The 22,977-nt window shown below is 35.6% G+C and overlaps 1 protein-coding gene across 1 annotated transcript; it reads left to right on the top strand.

Annotated features, from left to right (window-relative positions):
- The first annotated feature begins 9,461 nt into the window (after positions 1-9,461).
- Positions 9,462-10,996, top strand: LOC140171800 (neuropeptide CCHamide-1 receptor-like). Its single transcript, XM_072195136.1, has one exon. The coding sequence runs from the start codon at positions 9,462-9,464 to the stop codon at positions 10,503-10,505; it is 1,044 nt and encodes a 347-aa protein (XP_072051237.1). The 3' UTR covers positions 10,506-10,996.
- The last annotated feature ends 11,981 nt before the right edge of the window (positions 10,997-22,977 follow it).

Raw genomic sequence — 22,977 nt, 5'->3', positions numbered from 1 at the left:
GAGCGTATGTGTGTCTTGAGTGACAAAGAAAACTGTCTTTACCATGATATGAAATCATTGACATGTATTTAATTTTACAGCAAAATGTGAAATATTTATTTATCTTTTAATTTGTCGTAAGTGGAAAAAGAGAATCATTATAAAACAGTAAAAACAATCTTGTATTGTTGTGTAATTGATGCTTTTTTTTAAATTTCATGAAGGAATTCTCGATAAACTTGATGCTATCATTGATTTTACATGTACAGCCCTCTTCCCTATAGTAAAAGTGGCACAATTGTGATTTTACCCTTTCGTTGTTAAGTAAGCATATCTCGAGATTAAAACAAGCAAATTGAACAGAACAAACGGTACTTGAGAGCTAAGACTGTGCCCCTGACGTAGATGTAACCATTATGTGACAACGGTATTTTCTAATTGCTAAAGAGGGCGCTTTTCACTTGCACAATTTTTTTTGAGACAGGCTGTAGAGATATTTGCAAATGTAAATCTGTGAGGTGCATATATTTCTGTTATTGGTCGAGATATTTGATGATGTGAATCCGCAAGGTAATGAATAAAATTATATTTCTTTTCATAAAATGTGCAAGATAAAACCCAGAGAGACCTTGATGAAAATCACCACATGCATTGTGTATACTTCATGGTGTTGTCTTTCATCATTGTACACACATTTACATTTTCTCGTAATGCAAAGTTTCTCAAGTATCGCCTCAAGACAGATCTTATTTTATTAAAATGAATTTAGATAAACGCTTCAAAAAATTCGGATATTTTTTCAACCGTTTTACCTTAAGGAATGATTTGAATAACAATGAGTTTTATGTTTACAAACGAATTATATATTCACTTTTTATGTACATTATGAAAATTACTTCATGTAAGTAGATTTTTCATATCAAAGTAAATATTTCATAAATGTATAAAAATACATGCTCCAGAAACTGTTTATTACTAACAAGGTGTGTGCTGATTTCTATATGCTAAGAAAGAAAGAAAGAAAGAAAGAAAGAAAGAAAGAAAGAAAGAAAGAAAGAAAGAAAGAAAGAAAGAAAGAAAGAAAGAAAGAAAGAAAGAAAGAAAGAAAGAAAGAAAGAAAGAAAGAAAGAAAGAAAGAAAGAAAGAAAGAAAGAAAGAAAGAAAGAAAGAAAGGAGAGAAAACATTTCATGGATTCGAAATTGTGATCTTTATGACACGAAGCGAAGTAACCAACGATATGCCATGGGAGAAGTTGACAGTGCTGCTACGGGTACTATATTGTGTTATTGATCTTCGATACGACGAATTCATTCATTTAAAATGTGTGATTTCAATGTCATTTTTTAAACGCAAAGTATCACACACATTTGAATGGGCAATGTCTGCATATGGACATCGCGTATAAATTCATAAGGGTACCTCTCGCTTGTGTAGTCGCTTTCACGTGACTTTCGTTTGATCACTTATTGACAGTAGCCTGCCTATCATAGCGTTAATACGCTGTCAGGTCAATTACCGATTTAATGGCGGAAGCCCTTTGTCCCGAACAAAAGGTACCTCTCGATGAATAGCGTTTCGGAAACTCAAATAGGCACAAAGGAACAATATGCGTTACGTAATCTATTTCCTCTCCTTTCTATCTAACCTCCTTGTGTATAACCTACAATAACAATCAGAGGACATTCCTGAACCTCGTTGACTTGGGGATGATTTGAAATGACCGCCAATTATGACTTTATTAATAGTAGTGTGGAAAAAGAGACACACGTAAAACCGAAAAAAGTTACCATTCTGTTGAAGGAGCAGAGTTCAACAAACTATAACCCCGCTTCTGGATATCGTTTGAAGTCAATTGATATACTATTTTAAAGCTTATGATATATATTTTCATAACACGAAATAAAACAAAATTGACCGGGGCCGACTTTACGGCTGATTCGTAGTGTCCAGTCACACATTATGTTGATAGACCGTTATTGCATCATTAACTCTTGTTATACTTATTATAACTAAATTTGCATGAATAACAACAGCTCTACTACAGCGTAGTGGTTTCATTACTGCATTGTGATCATGAGGTCTAGAGTTCCAATCTCATTATCGCCGATTTTTTTAAATTCTGCTCTTTATCCCTTTTAAAATTTCAAATGACAGCTTATCGATTCTGATCAATTTTGAAATATGTGAGATTATAATTTAACAATGTCTCAATATACTGGTTATGGCTTCCTTACAATTTATATACACACATATGCTCACATTAATTTCAGTGTCAAAGAACCAATTGTGACAGGTTGTTGGCACGTTAATTGGTATTTCTCAATCATTTGGATTAGAAAGTTTCATAGAAATGAGACAATTTTCAATCCTCATAGTTTTGTCCAATTTTCATCTCTTTAAAAGAATTATCATTTCAAATTTCCATTAGTGCGGTGAGTTGTGATACAACGTATAGAGATGGAGATACAGATGTGAGATACTGGAAACGTTGGTGACCATCCTAGAAATGGCCGTCAGAGGGTTACTTCTGCAGGGCAGGGTGCATCTTTAATGTCCGCGTTCTCTCTGTAGAATTCTGTTTGAGTGATTTTTGTTCCCAATTAAAAGTAATCACTTTTTTTTTTTCCTTACTTTCTTTTTCTGCCAGTGCTTCTTATCAGTTTGCCATAAAATTTGTATTTTATCGCGATTTTTTTTTAAATCTTATTTATTTGATATCAAACGGACATCCCTCGTATTCCGGTGTGTCTGATTTGCTCTCAGGTCCCACAAAAATACTGTGCAAAGGTAGGTCTGTAAGCCCTTAACGACCAATTATTTTCATACAATGGCAGATAAAACACATTGAAATTTTAAAACAAATAAATAAATCTACCAAAGAATGTTTTTTCACGTCTTTCTCTTTGAGTTATCAATATATGAATATGTTTTCTAAAAGATATTGTTCACACATTTTCTCAACCAACAGCAGGGCTGTGGTAGAAATAAGTGATTCTAAATAGATTGCTTCCATAAATGATCCAGGTGATAGTACTGATGGTGAAATAAACACAAATTGATAAATATTTTCAATAACAGAAGATGCATAATTGTTGATCAGACAAGTTATCTCCTACCCAGCAACACCTGGAGTTTACTTCATTTATCGTATTTCTTCCATACGAACTACAATGCAGTACGTTATTGATCATGTGTATTGCCCCATTGGAAAGGTTCGAATAATGAGTCTATAGACGAATCCATTTTCACGCATTCCTACACCTCAATGGCAGCCATAGCTGGGTCCCCCCTTAGGTCTATCCCACCCAAAATGTGAAATGATGTGGCCTTGGATATTAAACTACATTCAATCACCCGTGTTACACGTAGACAAAAGAATGATGAAGTTTACAACGCAATACAATTCAACATCAATTTTAAGCGGATTTAATCACCCAATTAGGCAGTGACAACACCGGACCCAATAATGGCCCACTGCATTCTGACCATCACTTGGCTCGTTGGATTCAACGCACTGAAGAGTCTATTGTTCTATTGTGTCCGATTTGAGCGCTGACATATTGGAAAATGTTGCCAATCAATATTAATGAAGTCGTGCGATCGACACCTACAACTGTTCAATTGGGCGACTTTATTGTTAGGTGCGTTTATTCATACATTGGGCGTATCGAGCTGTATCGGTTGGTCCGCAATTATATTTAATATAGTATTATAGGCCTACAAGTATGATTTGCTTTGCTTTATTGATTGATTCAGAAATAGTATGGCTATATGCTTCTCGAGTTATCAGCAAATATATCACATTTGAGGTCCAGGGTAGACTCCTATATACGCGATGCTCATGTAAAATACTATGGTAGGCCTATACATAATAAAACACGATGTGGACCGCGGCTAATGTCCTTAAAAATACTACAGTAGGAGTGATATCATAATTACTTCAAATCCGTATATGTAGACCTATTGGCAAACAATGTAGACAACTTACTTGTGTAGATTCTTATATCCGCCACACAGAGCTAGCTCGAGATACTCTAGCTAAAATACAGGTTTACATTTACTATCTTACATTATCTTGCTGTATTTCAGCTAGAGCCCCAAACAACAAGCTTCCGGTTTTTTTTGGAGAACAATACTGTTACGTAAGACGAAGAAGAAACTTATTGCAACTATTGCAATTGCCTCCACACATTACGTAATCAACACAAAGCTTTTGTGAGGACTAGTGAGTGGATAAGAAATTGACAGCGGAGGATACGAACGACACGCGGATTAGTAGTTGTCAATCATGAATTGCTGCAACGTTTTAGTATTTTACTGCATGGCATTCCGCAAGCACCAGACAGGGTCTAATTCTGCATAAAACCGGGCAACGTTATTTCTATAGATCTGCTGCGCATTCAAATTGCATTGTATTGCATCTTAATTTCATTTGTGTCCATGCTAATTATGTTTACACAACATGAACTCACGTGTTTTCAAGCAAATTCGCCGATAATAGGTGATCAAAAGCGATCGGAATGTTACAAAAGTACAGATCGCATTCAGCTTACTTCATATGAGATGATCTTTGGAAAAATACGGCATAATTTGAGAATTAGACCCCGTCTGCACAGAGCGCACACTTTGCCTATGCTGCTGAACTGTCCGTAGCGAAATGGTAGAGCAAAGCGTGTTCACTGAGTATAATCAACTGAGCGCCCGAACCAATTGGGGCGCTGCAATAGGTTTGTATTGTAGGTGAACCTCTGTTTTGTGTGCATGCGACAACTCACGCACACCCTTGGGATGGACTAGTACAAAAGGTATCTCTCGTTCGTATAGGCGCTTTCACGTGACTTTCGTTTCATCACTTATTGCCAGTAGCCTGCCTATTATAGCGTTAATACGCTGGTCAGGTCAGTTACCGATTTAATGGCTGAAGCCCTTTGTCTCGAACAAACATGACAAAAGGTACCTCTCGATGAATAGCGTGTCGGGAACTCCAATTGGCACAAAGGAACAATAAGCGTTACATAATCTATTTCCTCTCCTTCCTATATAAACTCCTTGGTTGGATTCGTCTATAGAGGCCCTGCATGTTTTTATCGATTGGCTCCAAACAAAGGATTTGAATCGGTGTCCTTTGCCGTAATCATGGCGCAGTGTAGTCCATTCAATCAAATGTTGTCATCAACCTATTTGATTGTAGTGCATTTGTTATGTGTGTGAGACGAACTGTCAGGGTAGATTGCAATCATGCTTTTGTTGAATGCATTTGAGAAGTCCGCCATATTTACGGTATGATACGTCATATGCACAACCCTAATTACAATCCCAAAAGTCCCCCAAACCACATGACAAATTTTATTAAGACACACTGTATGCAGGATCCTTTGTATAGGAGCTACAGCAGCAAAACCTTTACAATTCGTCAGCGAAGTGGTTACCTAACTCCCATGCTCCTTTTGGAATTGATAGTACCTGCCATAGACTTTCCGTCGTTTTATCTTTTCAGTTTCTGTTTCCGTATCCGTATCCGTTTTTGTAAGTCATTGTTATTCTGAAGTGGTAGCCTCCCAGGTGTGACCAATCTTTTATTTAAGCCTTTTGTTAGTTACAAATAATTTGAAGCTCGTGAATTTCAGTTTTCGTTTTGGTAAGTTATGTTAATTTCTGACACGAAACCTTGAGATGAGAGGGTTGGTGCTAATCTAGACAAAAGAAGAGTCTAAATTTTACGGTCCTAAATTCGTGAAAAATTGTACGGCTTCAATTGACTTGCATTTGGTGTATATGCACTTAGGCTGAGATCACATATACGGTATACGGTTTATTTTCAACGTTTTTACAGAAAAAAGTGGACCTTTTCATTCGGATTAGCATTTTGTCATATTAATGTGAATCAATTTAACAATGTTAAAGAGAGGGCGCTAGACCATTAAAAACACCGGTGTTAACACCGGTGTTCCATAATCTTGTCTCTCCAGCCCTTTTTGACACAGGCATCTACCTCTATTGAAATAAGCTGATTGGTAACTTGCGTTTTCGTATCTGAACAATAGACTGAAAATTTCAACAAAACAGTTAGTCTGTTGAAGAAAGCATATACTTTATGCTTGTATACTTTACTCTCATGTACTTGGTCAAAAAACAACTTATCGCGAAACCAGTAACATGTGTTTTAGGTGGGTCAGGACTTTATTACTCCCACCCCTTCGTATGTTTAAGCTTAATATTCAGTATCACCCATTTAATTGTTTTTTCACTTTTTTTCCTTTAACAGATTAGTTCAAATTTTATGATATGAGAGAAATTTAAATAGATAAATAGATAAATAAATAAATAAATAGATAAATAAATAAGTCAGATTTCAATTCATTGTATGATTTCCTTTCATGTGAACCCCATATTGATATAAACATAAACAATTGGCTAAATATTGACGTCACAGCGTACATTTAAATCAATGTAACCCAAGATTTGAAAGTTGCAGTAAACTGTATTGATTTTGTATTCAGTGTAATGGAAGGAAATCTGTGTAATGATATCTTAGTGTTTTTGTATTGTAAAAACTTTTCAAATGTGCAACTTTCAAATCTGGACCTCACTACATTAAATTGACCGGTGCTTTATTGTTTTCTGGGCTATCGTATTAAATACATTTTCCAACGCATTTTACAGATTTGTAATACAATAATCCTTTTTTCAATAATGGCCATTATTTAATGGGGGTAGTTACTTTTTTTTAGATGTTTACTTCTGATGAAGTTGAAATTTGTGTGAAGCTTAAACTACTTGTTATTGGCTACAGAGTTACATGGTACAATTAAGAATAGCATGAAGAATTCGTCGGCTGTATTCCATAGTGGCGTATAGTGATTTTTGGTCATTTTTTGAAAATTGGCACATATGTTTTTAATGATGTTCTCTTTCATTTTTTCTAAGTCTCATCAGTCATAATTAGCTAATTAATTAGTAATTAATTAATTAAATGTGGCGTATAGTTTCAAAGTGACATTTTTGTATTCCATAGTGGCGTATCGACCATACGCCACTTTTTTATACACATTTTATAATTATGAAATATCGGCAAAATGAAAAACATCGTATGTCATAGTGGCGTACGCGTATCGGACCTATACGCCACTATGGAATACGAACGACGAAAAGTAACGCCATAGGGATTACACGGCGACCGAGGTGGCGTACGGTTAACGTTAGGTTAGGGTATTGCGTTTTGTTTGTTTTCCATAGTGACGTATAGTTTTATTTTCAGTTTGCCAGCAATAGTATGTATTTATTTCTTTTGAAAAATATATAACAATAAAATCTATTTAGTTTACTACAGAAATTTCACATCATTTACAAAATATAATGAATGTCTGAATTACACAACTCGATTTTAAATTGGCATTTCTTCAAACCCGATTTTCTCGAAAAGTTGTTTATTCGCGGCGCCCCACTATACGCCACTATGGAATACGGACGACGAATTACAAAAAGTTGCACCCAGGTTAAATTATTTTGTTTACATTAACTACTCCCCATTCCAGAAAAATATTGTTACAGTACTAATTTTTGAGAATTTAATAAATATTAACAAATTCTCCCAAATGCAACTCAATCCTAATCATTTATTTAGTACTTACTGAAGATAAAAGAAAAAACTCAATGCTGTATTTTTCTGGAATAAGGAAACACAATAATCATGCACGATAATCAATCAATCAATCATATTTATTTCCATCAAACTTAAAATATACGAATAACAAAACATGATAAAAAAACGATGGTGGAGAAACAACTAGAAGCAGAAGCCTGTTAAATGTTGTGCCCCATGAAACACTCAAATAGTAGGGCCTAAATATATAAATACAGATACACAAAATGAAAAGATACAATACACCAAACTTGTAGGGGAAACACGGCACACCCACCACAAAAATGTCATAGGCATGTAATAAAAAGGTATAAACATAAAATTAAATTATGTATAATAAATGTATTCATATCAAATTCAATAGTATGAACCAAATATTACCATATCAATAAATAAACATAATTCTACTTGTAAATATCAAAAACAGATATCAAGTTTAACTTAAAATGACCTGAGGTTGCTGACATTTTAACACTTTTTAGCAATGCATTCCAAACTTTTGGTATTACCGTTAACAGTGTATTTCGGTTATATTTATAAATGCGCTTTTATAAATACACACGTGAGTGACGTGACCACCTCCGCGCTGCCATAACAGCTTGAAGGTAGTAAGTCTCGAAGTGACCTTCTACATAGCGGGTGGTCTTCCTATACATTTGAATGCAAAGGCGGAACAACATGAGACTACTGTGCAGCAAAATTGTCTATTTTGTTCAACTTTGTGATTATATTGTAAACGTTTCCGTCGTTGAATATTTTTTTCGTCGTTAAATACTTTTTTCAAAATGTTATTTTTGATAACATATTACAAATTTGGAATCCCCCATGTGTAACAATGTTGCTATTCAATTAATACTATAATTTGATGATATTTATCTTCAGAGTTCCTATCCTTTTCTGTATAGTGGTCAATACATGATGATTTGGTCACGCTTGATTGCCTTGGTATGTCATGCCCATGAGTCACGTGCGTATTTATAACAGCGCATTTATAAATATAACCGAAGTACACTGTTAACGGTAATACCAAAAGTTTGGAATGCATTGCTAAAAGTGTTAAAATGTCAGCAACCTTAGGTCATTTTAAGTTAACCGAAGTACACTGGTTAAGATACTGTTTATTTTGTGAATAGGTATTTTATAATCATTCCTATTCCGTGTATTATAGTTATGATTTTCTTTTTGAGTCTGGTCAATTTTTTTTTTTTTTTTTGTGAGTGATGGTTTTACGATTTGAGTACAATCGCCTAATAATTGAAACCTAACTATTATTCGTTCTTGCTTAATGTGGCACGTGATTTAATTAACTTACACAAGAATACTGGATTTGCCAACGATTTATTAGTAAGTTTCATTCGTTTTTGATATTGTCATTTTAATGAAGCTGTTTATATTCTTTTGATTATTTTCAGAATATTCTACGGAAAAACGAGTATCATCAATGCGGTGAATCGTCATCAGCACCTATGTGGTCGTATTACGGTAGTGTTTAAATGATCTTACATAGCATTAGAACGCTTACCAAGCAATCTGAATCCTAGACTTATACGATTTCTTATTGATCATGGAATGAACTGATTTACACTTAAAAGAAGATAGAGAGAGAGAGGAGGACGACCAGATACAGTGGACGTTAATGTTTACGTCGCGAAATGTTCACAACGCAAAAAACGAAACCACAAAAATAGGTGAGACCAATCGCAATCGCAATCGTAATTTCAGATTCTGTCGACGAAAAATGGCACAGTCGTTATCAGCAGCTACTGGAGTACCAGCCTTGTTACTATCTCCGAAAATTTCAGTGTTGAAACAAATATATCTGTGGGCCAAACTTTTCAAATGAGCGATTTAGTGAAGAGTATCTGCCAGTTGTCGTTGCAAAATCTTGGTCATTGTCTTGTCTTTTCACTCTTCACCGTCATAGGTGTACTTGGTAATGTAACTTTACTGTTCACCATTCTCCTTAATAGGCAACTTCTGAGTGTTCCAAATATTTTCATCGTCAACTTAACAATTGGTGATTTGGTGTATATGCTAGCCACGGCACCTTTCAACATCAGACACGAGTTAACAGCATGCTGGTTGCTTGGAACAACCGCGTGTAAGATTAAGCACTATGTTCCTATTGTTGCTCAAGGAGCATGTGTGTTTTCCCTAGCTGCCCTCAGTCGTGAGAGATACACAGCTATAGTTAAAGGTTTTGAGTCCAGACATAAAAGTTCGCGACGAACACTTTTGATAATTGGCATTTGTTGGTTCGTAGGACTCATAATAGGAATACCAGTATTGGTAATTACTAAAACAAATACATTTGGTTTACTCTGTCAGTATATGCCGAATGATGATGGATTTACGTGGGCCAAAGGATATGTCATTTTCATATTTTTAATCTTGTATATTATCCCGTTTTTTGTGATTTCGGTAAATTATGCTCAGGTAGCTCGTACGTTGTGTAATAATAACATAGCACGATTGACAGACAATAATCAGGCGGCCATCAGACATGTCCATGTAAGGAAAAGACTCGCATTAATCGTGATTATAATCACAGCATTCTTCGGCCTCTTTTGGTTTCCGTACCACGTCTACCACATGTGGTATATGTTTACCAAAAATCATAGTAATATCCGAGGGAATACAATTCAAGTTCAATTCTTCAGACATTTCTATAACTATATGTCTCTTGCTAACTCATGTCTTAATCCCTGGGTAGTTTTTTTGATGAGTTCTGCGCACAGAAGTCCACTGATAAGATGCTATAGAAAGCTATCATGTTCTGGATGGCAATCAAAATTAAACCGGCGAAGACAACCAAAGATTACTTCGATTGCTGTAACATCATCTGGGTCTTATGGGACTTCAACGTCTACATCGAAAGTATAAGATTTCGTTGTGCTGATAATACTATTGCCGAACTCAAGTATAAACCGTCTGAATTGTTTTATGAAAATCCGTTTTTGTCTTGATCGCTATAATTTGACTCGGCGAATTTGCACAGATATCTGAGTATACAGTGACCTTAAAGCACTTTTTATATGCTAGGTACTTTTTATATAATATTTTTCAGTAAACCTTTGACGAGCGCGTACTACCGTGATGTTGCCAAGTCAGAGCTAAAAACGCGTACTCCGCAAAGTTCATCTATAAATTTCCACTCTGCAACAGCAGATTGCCTCAGAAGCCAATCAGAGACAAGTGCGTTTCAACGCAGTAAATGTGCGATGTACGTTTAAAATACGCTGTGGTCAAAGGTTTACTGCAAAGTATTATAGTAAATTGATTAATTGTCGGCATTCTGTAAAAATCATATCGCTTAAGGGCTGGGGTATAGACGTTTGCACAGCATTTTGTGTGGGATATGACAGCACATCAGACATATCGATTTACATTCTGAATACGAAGAATGTCTTTCTGGTATCAAATAATTTGGATTTTTTTTTTATTCGCAAATTATTAAAAATTTATATTTTGACATTTAGTAGTCCTCAAAGTAAATTTTATAAATCTAATTATATTTACTTAAAGTGTATGTAGCTGGGAGGAAAGGCAGATGAGCATTTTTTCCAATACGAAAGATCAAAATATTTTAAAATATTTTGATCTTTCGTATTGGAAATCTTGATTTTTTTCCCAAAACACCTAAACAATTGAGGTCTTTTGGGGAGAAAAATGACCGTCGGCTTTTCCTCCCAGCTACATACACTTTAAGCACATATCATGGGTGCCACTTTTAAAACGGTCTCTTTTCTTACACAATTAACCAAAGTGACTGAACGCAATGACGTGTGACGCTATAAATTGGTCCACATGGGTAAAACCAATAGGACTATACATATCTTTTTACATTTTGTAAATATTTTTTGACTTATTCTAAGTGGACCGTATGAAAACTTTTTAATAATTTGGCATAAAATTTGTATTACATCGCCAATGTCGTATTCAGAATGCAATTCGATATGTCAGATGCACTTTCATATCCCACAACTGCTGTGCAAACGTTGTTAACAGAGCCCTTAATGACGGTTAATTCTGCCCTCTATAATATAATGTAAGTGACTTTGGGGGTATGTACATGGTCACTTGCGTCTAACTAACCTAGCTAACTGTTTAAGTGACCATGCATATACCCCAAAGTCACTTGCATTTATTATGGAGGGCAGAATTAACCATCCATTTGTTGCCGAAATGAGTAACATGTAATTGTGGACATGGCTGTGGATCACGAGATGCCCTTTTAATACTTAAAATTTGATGATATTTATCCTACCATTTCCTACCCTTTTCTGTATAGTGTTGAATGGCAAGAGGATTTGGTCACGCTTGCTGGTTTTAGTATGTCGTGCCCATGAGTCTCGTGCGTATTTATAAATACGTATTTATAAATATAGTTGAAGGTAGCTGGTTACGCAAACCAAGCGAAAACTAGACCAGATGACACTTGAATCAAACTATTGTGTAGACTGTATTCTCTTTCGTCATTTCGTCATAGATGAACTTTGAACTCTAGTATTATATAGGGCAAAATGTATACTAAAATTGGTATAAATATCATTAATAGCAAAAGTTCTCAAAACAGATCTAAATAAAATAGGTACTCACTAGAAATATTTCGATTCCTGTCAGGAATCTTTTTCACGCTGGTTTGGTGAATTGTAGTGTTTCTAGTTGTTATCTGCAATCTGTAAGACTAATCTTGATGACGTCACATGAGTTGCTTACCGAATTATGATCTGCTCGTAGATTCGATGTTGGCTCTGCTCCTTATGTAAGCGGTTTTTGTTGTTTTGTTGTTTTGTTTGTTTGTTTGTTTGTTTGTCTCTTGGTCGATGATTTTGGCCTCCTCTTACCCAATTATGTGATTGTTTGAAAACTTTCACAAGAGCACAGAGTAAAGCTGCAACTTCAGAAACATACAAATCACTCAGCCATATCAGGACATTCCTGATAGGAGTCAAATATTTCTGAAGTACCTTATTTATTTGTTTTGAGAACCTTTGCTAATAGGAACTTTTTATGAACGATCCTGATGAATCTCTTTCAAGCGATTTAAAAGGATATTGTACAGCCTGTCTCAAAATGCTTACATCTACGTCAAGGGCACAGTCTTAGCTCTCAAATACCGTTTGTTTTGTTCAATTTGCTTTTTTTAATCTCGAGATATGTTTAGTTAACAACGAAAGGGTAAAATCACAATTGTGCCACTTTTACTAGGGAATAGGGCTGTTACATGTAAATCAATGATAGCTGATGTTGATGCGTCTAACTCTAATACACCCCCCCCCCCCCCCCGATCAGGGCTCGTGCATTAGATGTGTCGACATCAGCGCGCTTGCATTATTTTGTCTACTTTCATTAATTTGTCAAATTTTATGAACTTTTCTAAGTTCATTAAGTTCACTAAGTGCAATATACGAGCGTATGTGTGTCTTGAGTGACAAAGAAAACTGTCTTTACCATGATATGAAATCATTGACATGTATTTAATTTTACAGCAAAATGTGAAATATTTATTTATCTTTTAATTTGTCGTAAGTGGAAAAAGAGAATCATTATAAAACAGTAAAAACAATCTTGTATTGTTGTGTAATTGATGCATTTTTTTAAATTTCATGAAGGAATTCTCGATAAACTTGATGCTATCATTGATTTTACATGTACAGCCCTCTTCCCTATAGTAAAAGTGGCACAATTGTGATTTTACCCTTTCGTTGTTAAGTAAGCATATCTCGAGATTAAAACAAGCAAATTGAACAGAACAAACGGTACTTGAGAGCTAAGACTGTGCCCCTGACGTAGATGTAACCATTATGTGACAACGGTATTTTCTAATTGCTAAAGAGGGCGCTTTTCACTTGCACAATTTTTTTTTGAGACAGGCTGTAGAGATATTTGCAAATGTAAATCTGTGAGGTGCATATATTTCTGTTATTGGTCGAGATATTTGATGATGTGAATCCGCAAGGTAATGAATAAAATTATATTTCTTTTCATAAAATGTGCAAGATAAAACCCAGAGAGACCTTGATGAAAATCACCACATGCATTGTGTATACTTCATGGTGTTGTCTTTCATCATTGTACACACATTTACATTTTCTCGTAATGCAAAGTTTCTCAAGTATCGCCTCAAGACAGATCTTATTTTATTAAAATGAATTTAGATAAACGCTTCAAAAAATTCGGATATTTTTCAACCGTTTTACCTTAAGGAATGATTTGAATAACAATGAGTTTTATGTTTACAAACGAATTATATATTCACTTTTTATGTACATTATGAAAATTACTTCATGTAAGTAGATTTTTCATATCAAAGTAAATATTTCATAAATGTATAAAAATACATGCTCCAGAAACTGTTTATTACTAACAAGGTGTGTGCTGATTTCTATATGCTAAGAAAGAAAGAAAGAAAGAAAGAAAGAAAGAAAGAAAGAAAGAAAGAAAGAAAGAAAGAAAGAAAGAAAGAAAGAAAGAAAGAAAGAAAGAAAGAAAGAAAGAAAGAAAGAAAGAAAGAAAGAAAGAAAGAAAGAAAGGGAGAAAACATTTCATGGATTCAAAATTGTGATCTTTATGACACGAAGCGAAAGAAAGAAAGAAAGAAAGAAAGAAAGAAAGAAAGAAAGAAAGAAAGAAAGAAAGAAAGAAAGAAAGAAAGAAAGAAAGAAAGAAAGAAAGAAAGAAAGAAAGAAAGAAAGAAAGAAAGAAAGAAAGAAAGGGAGAGAAAACATTTCATGGATTCGAAATTGTGATCTTTATGACACGAAGCGAAGTAACCAACGATATGCCATGGGAGAAGTTGACAGTGCTGCTACGGGTACTATATTGTGTTATTGATCTTCGATACGACGAATTCATTCATCTAAAATGGGTGATTTCAATGGCATCTTTCAAACGCAAAGTATCACACACATTTGAATGGGCAATGTCTGCATATGGACATCGCGTATAAATTCATAAGGGTACCTCTCGCTTGTGTAGTCGCTTTCACGTGACTTTCGTTTGATCACTTATTGACAGTAGCCTGCCTATCATAGCGTTAATACGCTGTCAGGTCAATTACCGATTTAATGGCGGAAGCCCTTTGTCCCGAACAAAAGGTACCTCTCGATGAATAGCGTTTCGGAAACTCAAATAGGCACAAAGGAACAATATGCGTTACGTAATCTATTTCCTCTCCTTTCTATCTAACCTCCTTGTGTATAACCTACAATAACAATCAGAGGACATTCCTGAACCTCGTTGACTTGGGGATGATTTGAAATGACCGCCAATTATGACTTTATTAATAGTAGTGTGGAAAAGAGACACACGTAAAACCGAAAAAGTTACCATTCTGTTGAAGGAGCAGAGTTCAACAAACTATAACCCCGCTTCTGGATATCGTTTGAAGTCAATTGATATACTATTTTAAAGCTTATGATATATATTTTCATAACACGAAATAAAACAAAATTGACCGGGGCCGACTTTACGGCTGATTCGTAGTGTCCAGTCACACATTATGTTGATAGACCGTTATTGCATCATTAACTCTTGTTATACTTATTATAACTAAATTTGCATGAATAACAACAGCTCTACTACAGCGTAGTGGTTTCATTACTGCATTGTGATCATGAGGTCTAGAGTTCCAATCTCATTATCGCCGATTTTTTTTAAATTCTGCTCTTTATCCCTTTTTAAAATTTCAAATGACAGCTTATCGATTCTGATCAATTTTGAAATATGTGAGATTATAATTTAACAATGTCTCAATATACTGGTTATGGCTTCCTTACAATTTATATACACACATATGCTCACATTAATTTCAGTGTCAAAGAACCAATTGTGACAGGTTGTTGGCACGTTAATTGGTATTTCTCAATCATTTGGATTAGAAAGTTTCATAGAAATGAGACAATTTTCAATCCTCATAGTTTTGTCCAATTTTCATCTCTTTAAAAGAATTATCATTTCAAATTTCCATTAGTGCGGTGAGTTGTGATACAACGTATAGAGATGGAGATACAGATGTGAGATACTGAAACGTTGGTGACCATCCTAGAAATGGCCGTCAGAGGGTTACTTCTGCAGGGCAGGGTGCATCTTTAATGTCCGCGTTCTCTCTGTAGAATTCTGTTTGAGTGATTTTTGTTCCCAATTAAAAGTAATCACTTTTTTTTTCCTTACTTTCTTTTTCTGCCAGTGCTTCTTATCAGTTTGCCATAAAATTTGTATTTTATCGCGATTTTTTTTAAATCTTATTTATTTGATATCAAACGGACATCCCTCGTATTCCGGTGTGTCTGATTTGCTCTCAGGTCCCACAAAAATACTGTGCAAAGGTAGGTCTGTAAGCCCTTAACGACCAATTATTTTCATACAATGGCAGATAAAACACATTGAAATTTTAAAACAAATAAATAAATCTACCAAAGAATGTTTTTTCACGTCTTTCTCTTTGAGTTATCAATATATGAATATGTTTTCTAAAAGATATTGTTCACACATTTTCTCAACCAACAGCAGGGCTGTGGTAGAAATAAGTGATTCTAAATAGATTGCTTCCATAAATGATCCAGGTGATAGTACTGATGGTGAAATAAACACAAATTGATAAATATTTTCAATAACAGAAGATGCATAATTGTTGATCAGACAAGTTATCTCCTACCCAGCAACACCTGGAGTTTACTTCATTTATCGTATTTCTTCCATACGAACTACAATGCAGTACGTTATTGATCATGTGTATTGCCCCATTGGAAAGGTTCGAATAATGAGTCTATAGACGAATCCATTTTCACGCATTCCTACACCTCAATGGCAGCCATAGCTGGGTCCCCCTTAGGTCTATCCCACCCAAAATGTGAAATGATGTGGCCTTGGATATTAAACTACATTCAATCACCCGTGTTACACGTAGACAAAAGAATGATGAAGTTTACAACGCAATACAATTCAACATCAATTTTTAAGCGGATTTAATCACCCAATTAGGCAGTGACAACACCGGACCCAATAATGGCCCACTGCATTCTGACCATCACTTGGCTCGTTGGATTCAACGCACTGAAGAGTCTATTGTTCTATTGTGTCCGATTTGAGCGCTGACATATTGGAAAATGTTGCCAATCAATATTAATGAAGTCGTGCGATCGACACCTACAACTGTTCAATTGGGCGACTTTATTGTTAGGTGCGTTTATTCATACATTGGGCGTATCGAGCTGTATCGGTTGGTCCGCAATTATATTTAATATAGTATTATAGGCCTACAAGTATGATTTGCTTTGCTTTATTGATTGATTCAGAAATAGTATGGCTATATGCTTCTCGAGTTATCAGCAAATATATCACATTTGAGGTCCAGGGTAGACTCCTATATACGCGATGCTCATGTAAAATACTATGGTAGGCCTATACATAATAAAACACGATGTGGACCGCGGCTAATGTCCTTAAAAATACTACAGTAGGAGTGATATCATAATTACTTCAAATCCGTATATGTAGACCTATTGGCAAACAATGTAGACAACTTACTTGTGTAGATTCTTATATCCGCCACACAGAGCTAGCTCGAGATACTCTAGCTAAAATACAGGTTTACATTTACTATCTTACATTATCTTGCTGTATTTCAGCTAGAGCCCCAAACAACAAGCTTCCGGTTTTTTTTGGAGAACAATACTGTTACGTAAGACGAAGAAGAAACCCGCCCGGAGCCCGCCCTGCTCATTATTTCATTGTACTTATTGCAATTGCCTCCACACATTACGTAATCAACACAAAGCTTTTGTGAGGACTAGTGAGTGGATAAGAAATTGACAGCGGAGGATACGAACGACACGCGGATTAGTAGTTGTCAATCATGAATTGCTGCAACGTTTTAGTATTTTACTGCATGGCATTCCGCAAGCACCAGACAGGGTCTAATTCTGCATAAAACCGGGCAACGTTATTTCTATAGATCTGCTGCGCATTCAAATTGCATTGTATTGCATCTTAATTTCATTTGTGTCCATGCTAATTATGTTTACACAACATGAACTCACGTGTTTTCAAGCAAATTCGCCGATAATAGGTGATCAAAAGCGATCGGAATGTTACAAAAGTACAGATCGCATTCAGCTTACTTCATATGAGATGATCTTTGGAAAAATACGGCATAATTTGAGAATTAGACCCCGTCTGCACAGAGCGCACACTTTGCCTATGCTGCTGAACTGTCCGTAGCGAAATGGTAGAGCAAAGCGTGTTCACTGAGTATAATCAACTGAGCGCCCGAACCAATTGGGGCGCTGCAATAGGTTTGTATTGTAGGTGAACCTCTGTTTTGTGTGCATGCGACAACTCACGCACACCCTTGGGATGGACTAGTACAAAAGGTATCTCTCGTTCGTATAGGCGCTTTCACGTGACTTTCGTTTCATCACTTATTGCCAGTAGCCTGCCTATTATAGCGTTAATACGCTGGTCAGGTCAGTTACCGATTTAATGGCTGAAGCCCTTTGTCTCGAACAAACATGACAAAACGTACCTCTCGATGAATAGCGTGTCGGGAACTCCAATTGGCACAAAGGAACAATAAGCGTTACATAATCTATTTCCTCTCCTTCCTATATAAACTCCTTGGTTGGATTCGTCTATAGAGGCCCTGCATGTTTTTATCGATTGGCTCCAAACAAAGGATTTGAATCGGTGTCCTTTGCCGTAATCATGGCGCAGTGTAGTCCATTCAATCAAATGTTGTCATCAACCTATTTGATTGTAGTGCATTTGTTATGTGTGTGAGACGAACTGTCAGGGTAGATTGCAATCATGCTTTTGTTGAATGCATTTGAGAAGTCCGCCATATTTACGGTATGATACGTCATATGCACAACCCTAATTACAATCCCAAAAGTCCCCCAAACCACATGACAAATTTTATTAAGACACACTGTATGCAGGATCCTTTGTATAGGAGCTACAGCAGCAAAACCTTTACAATTCGTCAGCGAAGTGGTTACCTAACTCCCATGCTCCTTTTGGAATTGATAGTACCTGCCATAGACTTTCCGTCGTTTTATCTTTTCAGTTTCTGTTTCCGTATCCGTATCCGTTTTTGTAAGTCATTGTTATTCTGAAGTGGTAGCCTCCCAGGTGTGACCAATCTTTTATTTAAGCCTTTTGTTAGTTACAAATAATTTGAAGCTCGTGAATTTCAGTTTTCGTTTTGGTAAGTTATGTTAATTTCTGACACGAAACCTTGAGATGAGAGGGTTGGTGCTAATCTAGACAAAAGAAGAGTCTAAATTTTACGGTCCTAAATTCGTGAAAAATTGTACGGCTTCAATTGACTTGCATTTGGTGTATATGCACTTAGGCTGAGATCACATATACGGTATACGGTTTATTTTCAACGTTTTTACAGAAAAAAGTGGACCTTTTCATTCGGATTAGCATTTTGTCATATTAATGTGAATCAATTTAACAATGTTAAAGAGAGGGCGCTAGACCATTAAAAACACCGGTGTTAACACCGGTGTTCCATAATCTTGTCTCTCCAGCCCTTTTTGACACAGGCATCTACCTCTATTGAAATAAGCTGATTGGTAACTTGCGTTTTCGTATCTGAACAATAGACTGAAAATATAAATACAATTAAACTGAAAATATAAAACGACCCTTTGTGTTGCGATCATTTCGATCATGATTCAGGACTCAAAAGCGTGATCCAGTTGTTATAGTGATAATCGGATTACACGTAACACTTCGCTGGCGAATTCAAATGGTTATATTATTTATAATGATTATATCGCGCTGCACTAGTACAAGCACGCGGTACCTCTGCCTTGAACAATATCATGCTGATAACTAGCACCTGTAAGATTAGTATCTTTGAAAAGAGCGGTATTGTATTCAATCTATGATTGTAGACATACACAGGTGATGAGTACAACCTGCTTGTAGTGCAGCGCGATATATTCAAAATTGTTTTCACCTATTGCTATGGTAGTTAATCCAATTTATTACGTAACTTCGCCAGCGTATAACCTTTTTAAGGAGAACACAACATGTCAAAATTCGCAGTATAAAATGCTGCATCCAGTGATATTATTTACTTGCTGAGTGCCCTTTAAAAAACAGCAACTTTTTCAAGTGTAACGATACTTTTTATAAGCAGTTTATATATCATTAAGACAATGGTTAACTGATATCAGATAACCAAAGGGACAATGGCGAGAACCCTGTATTTTTACCGGTTACCAGGGTTCTTGGATATGTCTTATACAAAATAAATAAACAAAATTGAAACCAGTGAATCCAGTAATGCTCCTTTTGCTATTAGAGTGCACCATTCCTACGTGCAAACTTACTTTGTTATCAATAGGTCATGCTCTTTATTATCAGCTAAATTAAAATTTGATGCAGATGTCAAAGTCCGCCTATGTGTTAACTCCCATTTTCGATGTTGATTGCAATACTGGAAACACAGAAGCGGAACCGTTTTCAATCACATAAGGTAAGTTTCTAAATCTGTCATGATTAATGAAGAATTATATTTCATCATTATCCAGAGATCAAGGCATGGAATGTTTAAAGGCCCATTCAGTGATTTACTCATCAGGATAATCGTAAAAATCATTAAATTCAGATTTTGGTACATCAAGTCATAGATGTGAGAATATTCAAATTAGCTATACATGTATTTGAATGGGGCTTCAACTTCATCAATACTGCTGCTTTCTTCGTTTTTTGCCAAATTTTTCATTTCAAAAATACCAAATAACAATTTGAATGACTTATCCTTCACTTTTAAGCAATTTATAAATACTTTTTTAAAGGACTTAAAGGAGAATGGTGCGTTCAAGAAACTTCATCTCATCTACAAGTATATCTGTGGCAGAGGATGATTTAAGCACTTCCCACCACGCCACTGTGTTGACTTGCGGTTAGCACAGCTGTGTGAGTGAACATGACACGACTGCTCGCACATAGCATTGACGGCCATGGTTTAATTTGAATTTGGACTGATATATTTACAATAAAAACGCAATCACAATGCTGGTCGATTTCACATTTTATGTTACCTACAGAAGGTGTGAATTATCCTTCATGCATACATCACTTTAGATCTGAAATCGACCAACTAATAATGACACACGCACAATTCTTAAACAACATTTTTTGCACAGAGTTCAATGGGATTTGAAAAGTAAAGTGGCAGTTGAAACTCTGGTGATAACACGTTTGCAGTGCATGATGGGGCTTCCTTAAATCATCCTCTGATCTGTGGAAAGCTAACATTTTTTTCTCGTTGAACCTGTGAAATATGAGGGCTGTAATACAGATTGGTATATATGTTTATACATAGCTGAAATTTCTCAATTTTGCGAGGGCACACTTACATTCTGACGTCATGTGGATAATGTTATTACATATTTTGGTACCACTGGATAGAAGATTAGGCCTAAAAAACAGTCATGATGCAGTCATGTCTACAGTAGAATTCATCTCGACCTTTGCAGGACTTAACCCCATTAAAAGCTATTAAACCAAGATAACACTCATTGAAACAGCTCAACTGATTAAATCGGATCTTCTCTGGTTGTGTACAAGTGTCTGTTTTCATGTGCGATATCGCAATAAAGCTGGTATTATAGCTTCAGTTGGGTAACCGATTATAAAGGAAACGAAAGGAAACAATGGTATGTGTACCTTTGTTCACGAAATGAGACAATGGCGTGCTTTTTGTAAACCAGCATTCTTGAAAATGAGCAACATAATGATTGTTGACTTAACACGGTTTGGAAATAATTTCTTCATATTTTTGGGTGTTATCTGTCGTTTACATATCCTTCCTAAAACACAAAAGTGCGACCCTCTCCAAACACCTAAATTAGCTAAAAATTTAGGACATGTTACAAAACTATATTGTCTAGAATTTTAGAAGAGTACTTTTAATATTGGCCGGTTATTTTTCACACAGCGACGTTAACTAGGCAATGTACTATTACCTATAACATTAACTAAAACACCAAAGTACGAATATTTCCAAACATCTAAATTAGCTAAAATTTAGGACATGTTAAAAACTATATTTTCTAGAACTTTAGAAGAGTACTTTTAATATTGGCCGGTTATTTTTCACACAGCGACGTTAACTAGTCATATCCCCATACTTTTAACATAGGGCTATTTGTAGAGGTCACGCGTCAATGGGAAAGAGCACTGTGTATTGTGTATAGGAAAACGGACAGTAACTGCAGTATGTGTTTTATTGGCTTAACATAAAAAATAGGGTAGGTCGGTCGGCATTTTTTTTAAATAATTTTTTACGCACATGTAAATTGCTTAAATTTGAACTTTTTTAACATTTTTACATTTTTTGACATTTTTTGTTGCAAAAATATAAGAAAAAAGTCTAGGGTCGGGCCTAATTTTAGGGTCGGTCGGGTTACGCCAATCAAACAATTTTTTAGGCCTTATAGCTATCCAATAGAATTAGACCGTATTGGGGTGGTATAGAAATCAATAGGGGTGTGTACCGTCCATAGTAAATCGTTTACAGCAAAATATGTCAGTAAGACAATACTTCAAGTTCTGGAGATTCCTCTCGACAGCTTTAGTTCTCAAATGATCATCGTCCATGGGCAGGAAAAACCTGTGTGTCTTTGGCCCTTGGACATGTTTAAAACAAAACTGCAAATAGGTTTATTATTTGGAGGTTTTGCCTTTTTGCTTTAAACAAAAGGAGGTTTTTCCTGCCCATGGACGTTATATCACTGTCTCTGAGATGACCTTTAGCATTTAAGGGCAACATATGACTCAATTGGGGAAAAGGTTACATCAGATGACCTCAGTCCAGCTGTCCAGAGATTGACTCAAGCAATCGATCACCAGTTGGTAATACGAGTCATGCTGGAAGTGTTTGGGACCATGTTGTAGTGTTGTTGTATGACTGATTGCCGCCTTTTTCAGCTAATAATGTTGGTGGAATATGGCCAATATGTTTAAGAGACTGTAGCGTAAATTTATTTACAACAAAAAGATTTTTAAATGACATTAACACTGCTATATGAAAAAGTATGAATAATATTATTTTAAAGTTTAAATGTCAATGTAATATTTATTACAATTTAACATTAAAGTATCGACATTTATCATATTTCCCTTCTTTTTAACAACCAGATGGCCCAAGATCTCTCACAACTGTTAGAATGTGCGATTTGTACTGAGTCCTTCGACGACTATGAGAGGAAACCAAAAATTCTGCCATGTCACCACACATTTTGTCTCAAATGCGTCGGACAAATGTCTTATAGAACCCGGAATAGAAACATAATGGTGAAATGCCCAAATGATAGCAAGATATTTGATG

This window comes from Amphiura filiformis, chromosome 2 (assembly GCF_039555335.1).
Source record: "Amphiura filiformis chromosome 2, Afil_fr2py, whole genome shotgun sequence".
NCBI classification, from domain to species: Eukaryota; Metazoa; Echinodermata; class Ophiuroidea; order Amphilepidida; family Amphiuridae; genus Amphiura; species Amphiura filiformis.
This window is presented reverse-complemented; position numbering and strand designations above follow the sequence as displayed.

Excerpts from the sequence above, each read along its gene's own strand:
- LOC140171800 (XM_072195136.1), top strand. The coding sequence starts at position 9,462 with ATGAGCGATTTAGTGAAGAGTATCTGCCAGTTGTCGTTGCAAAATCTT.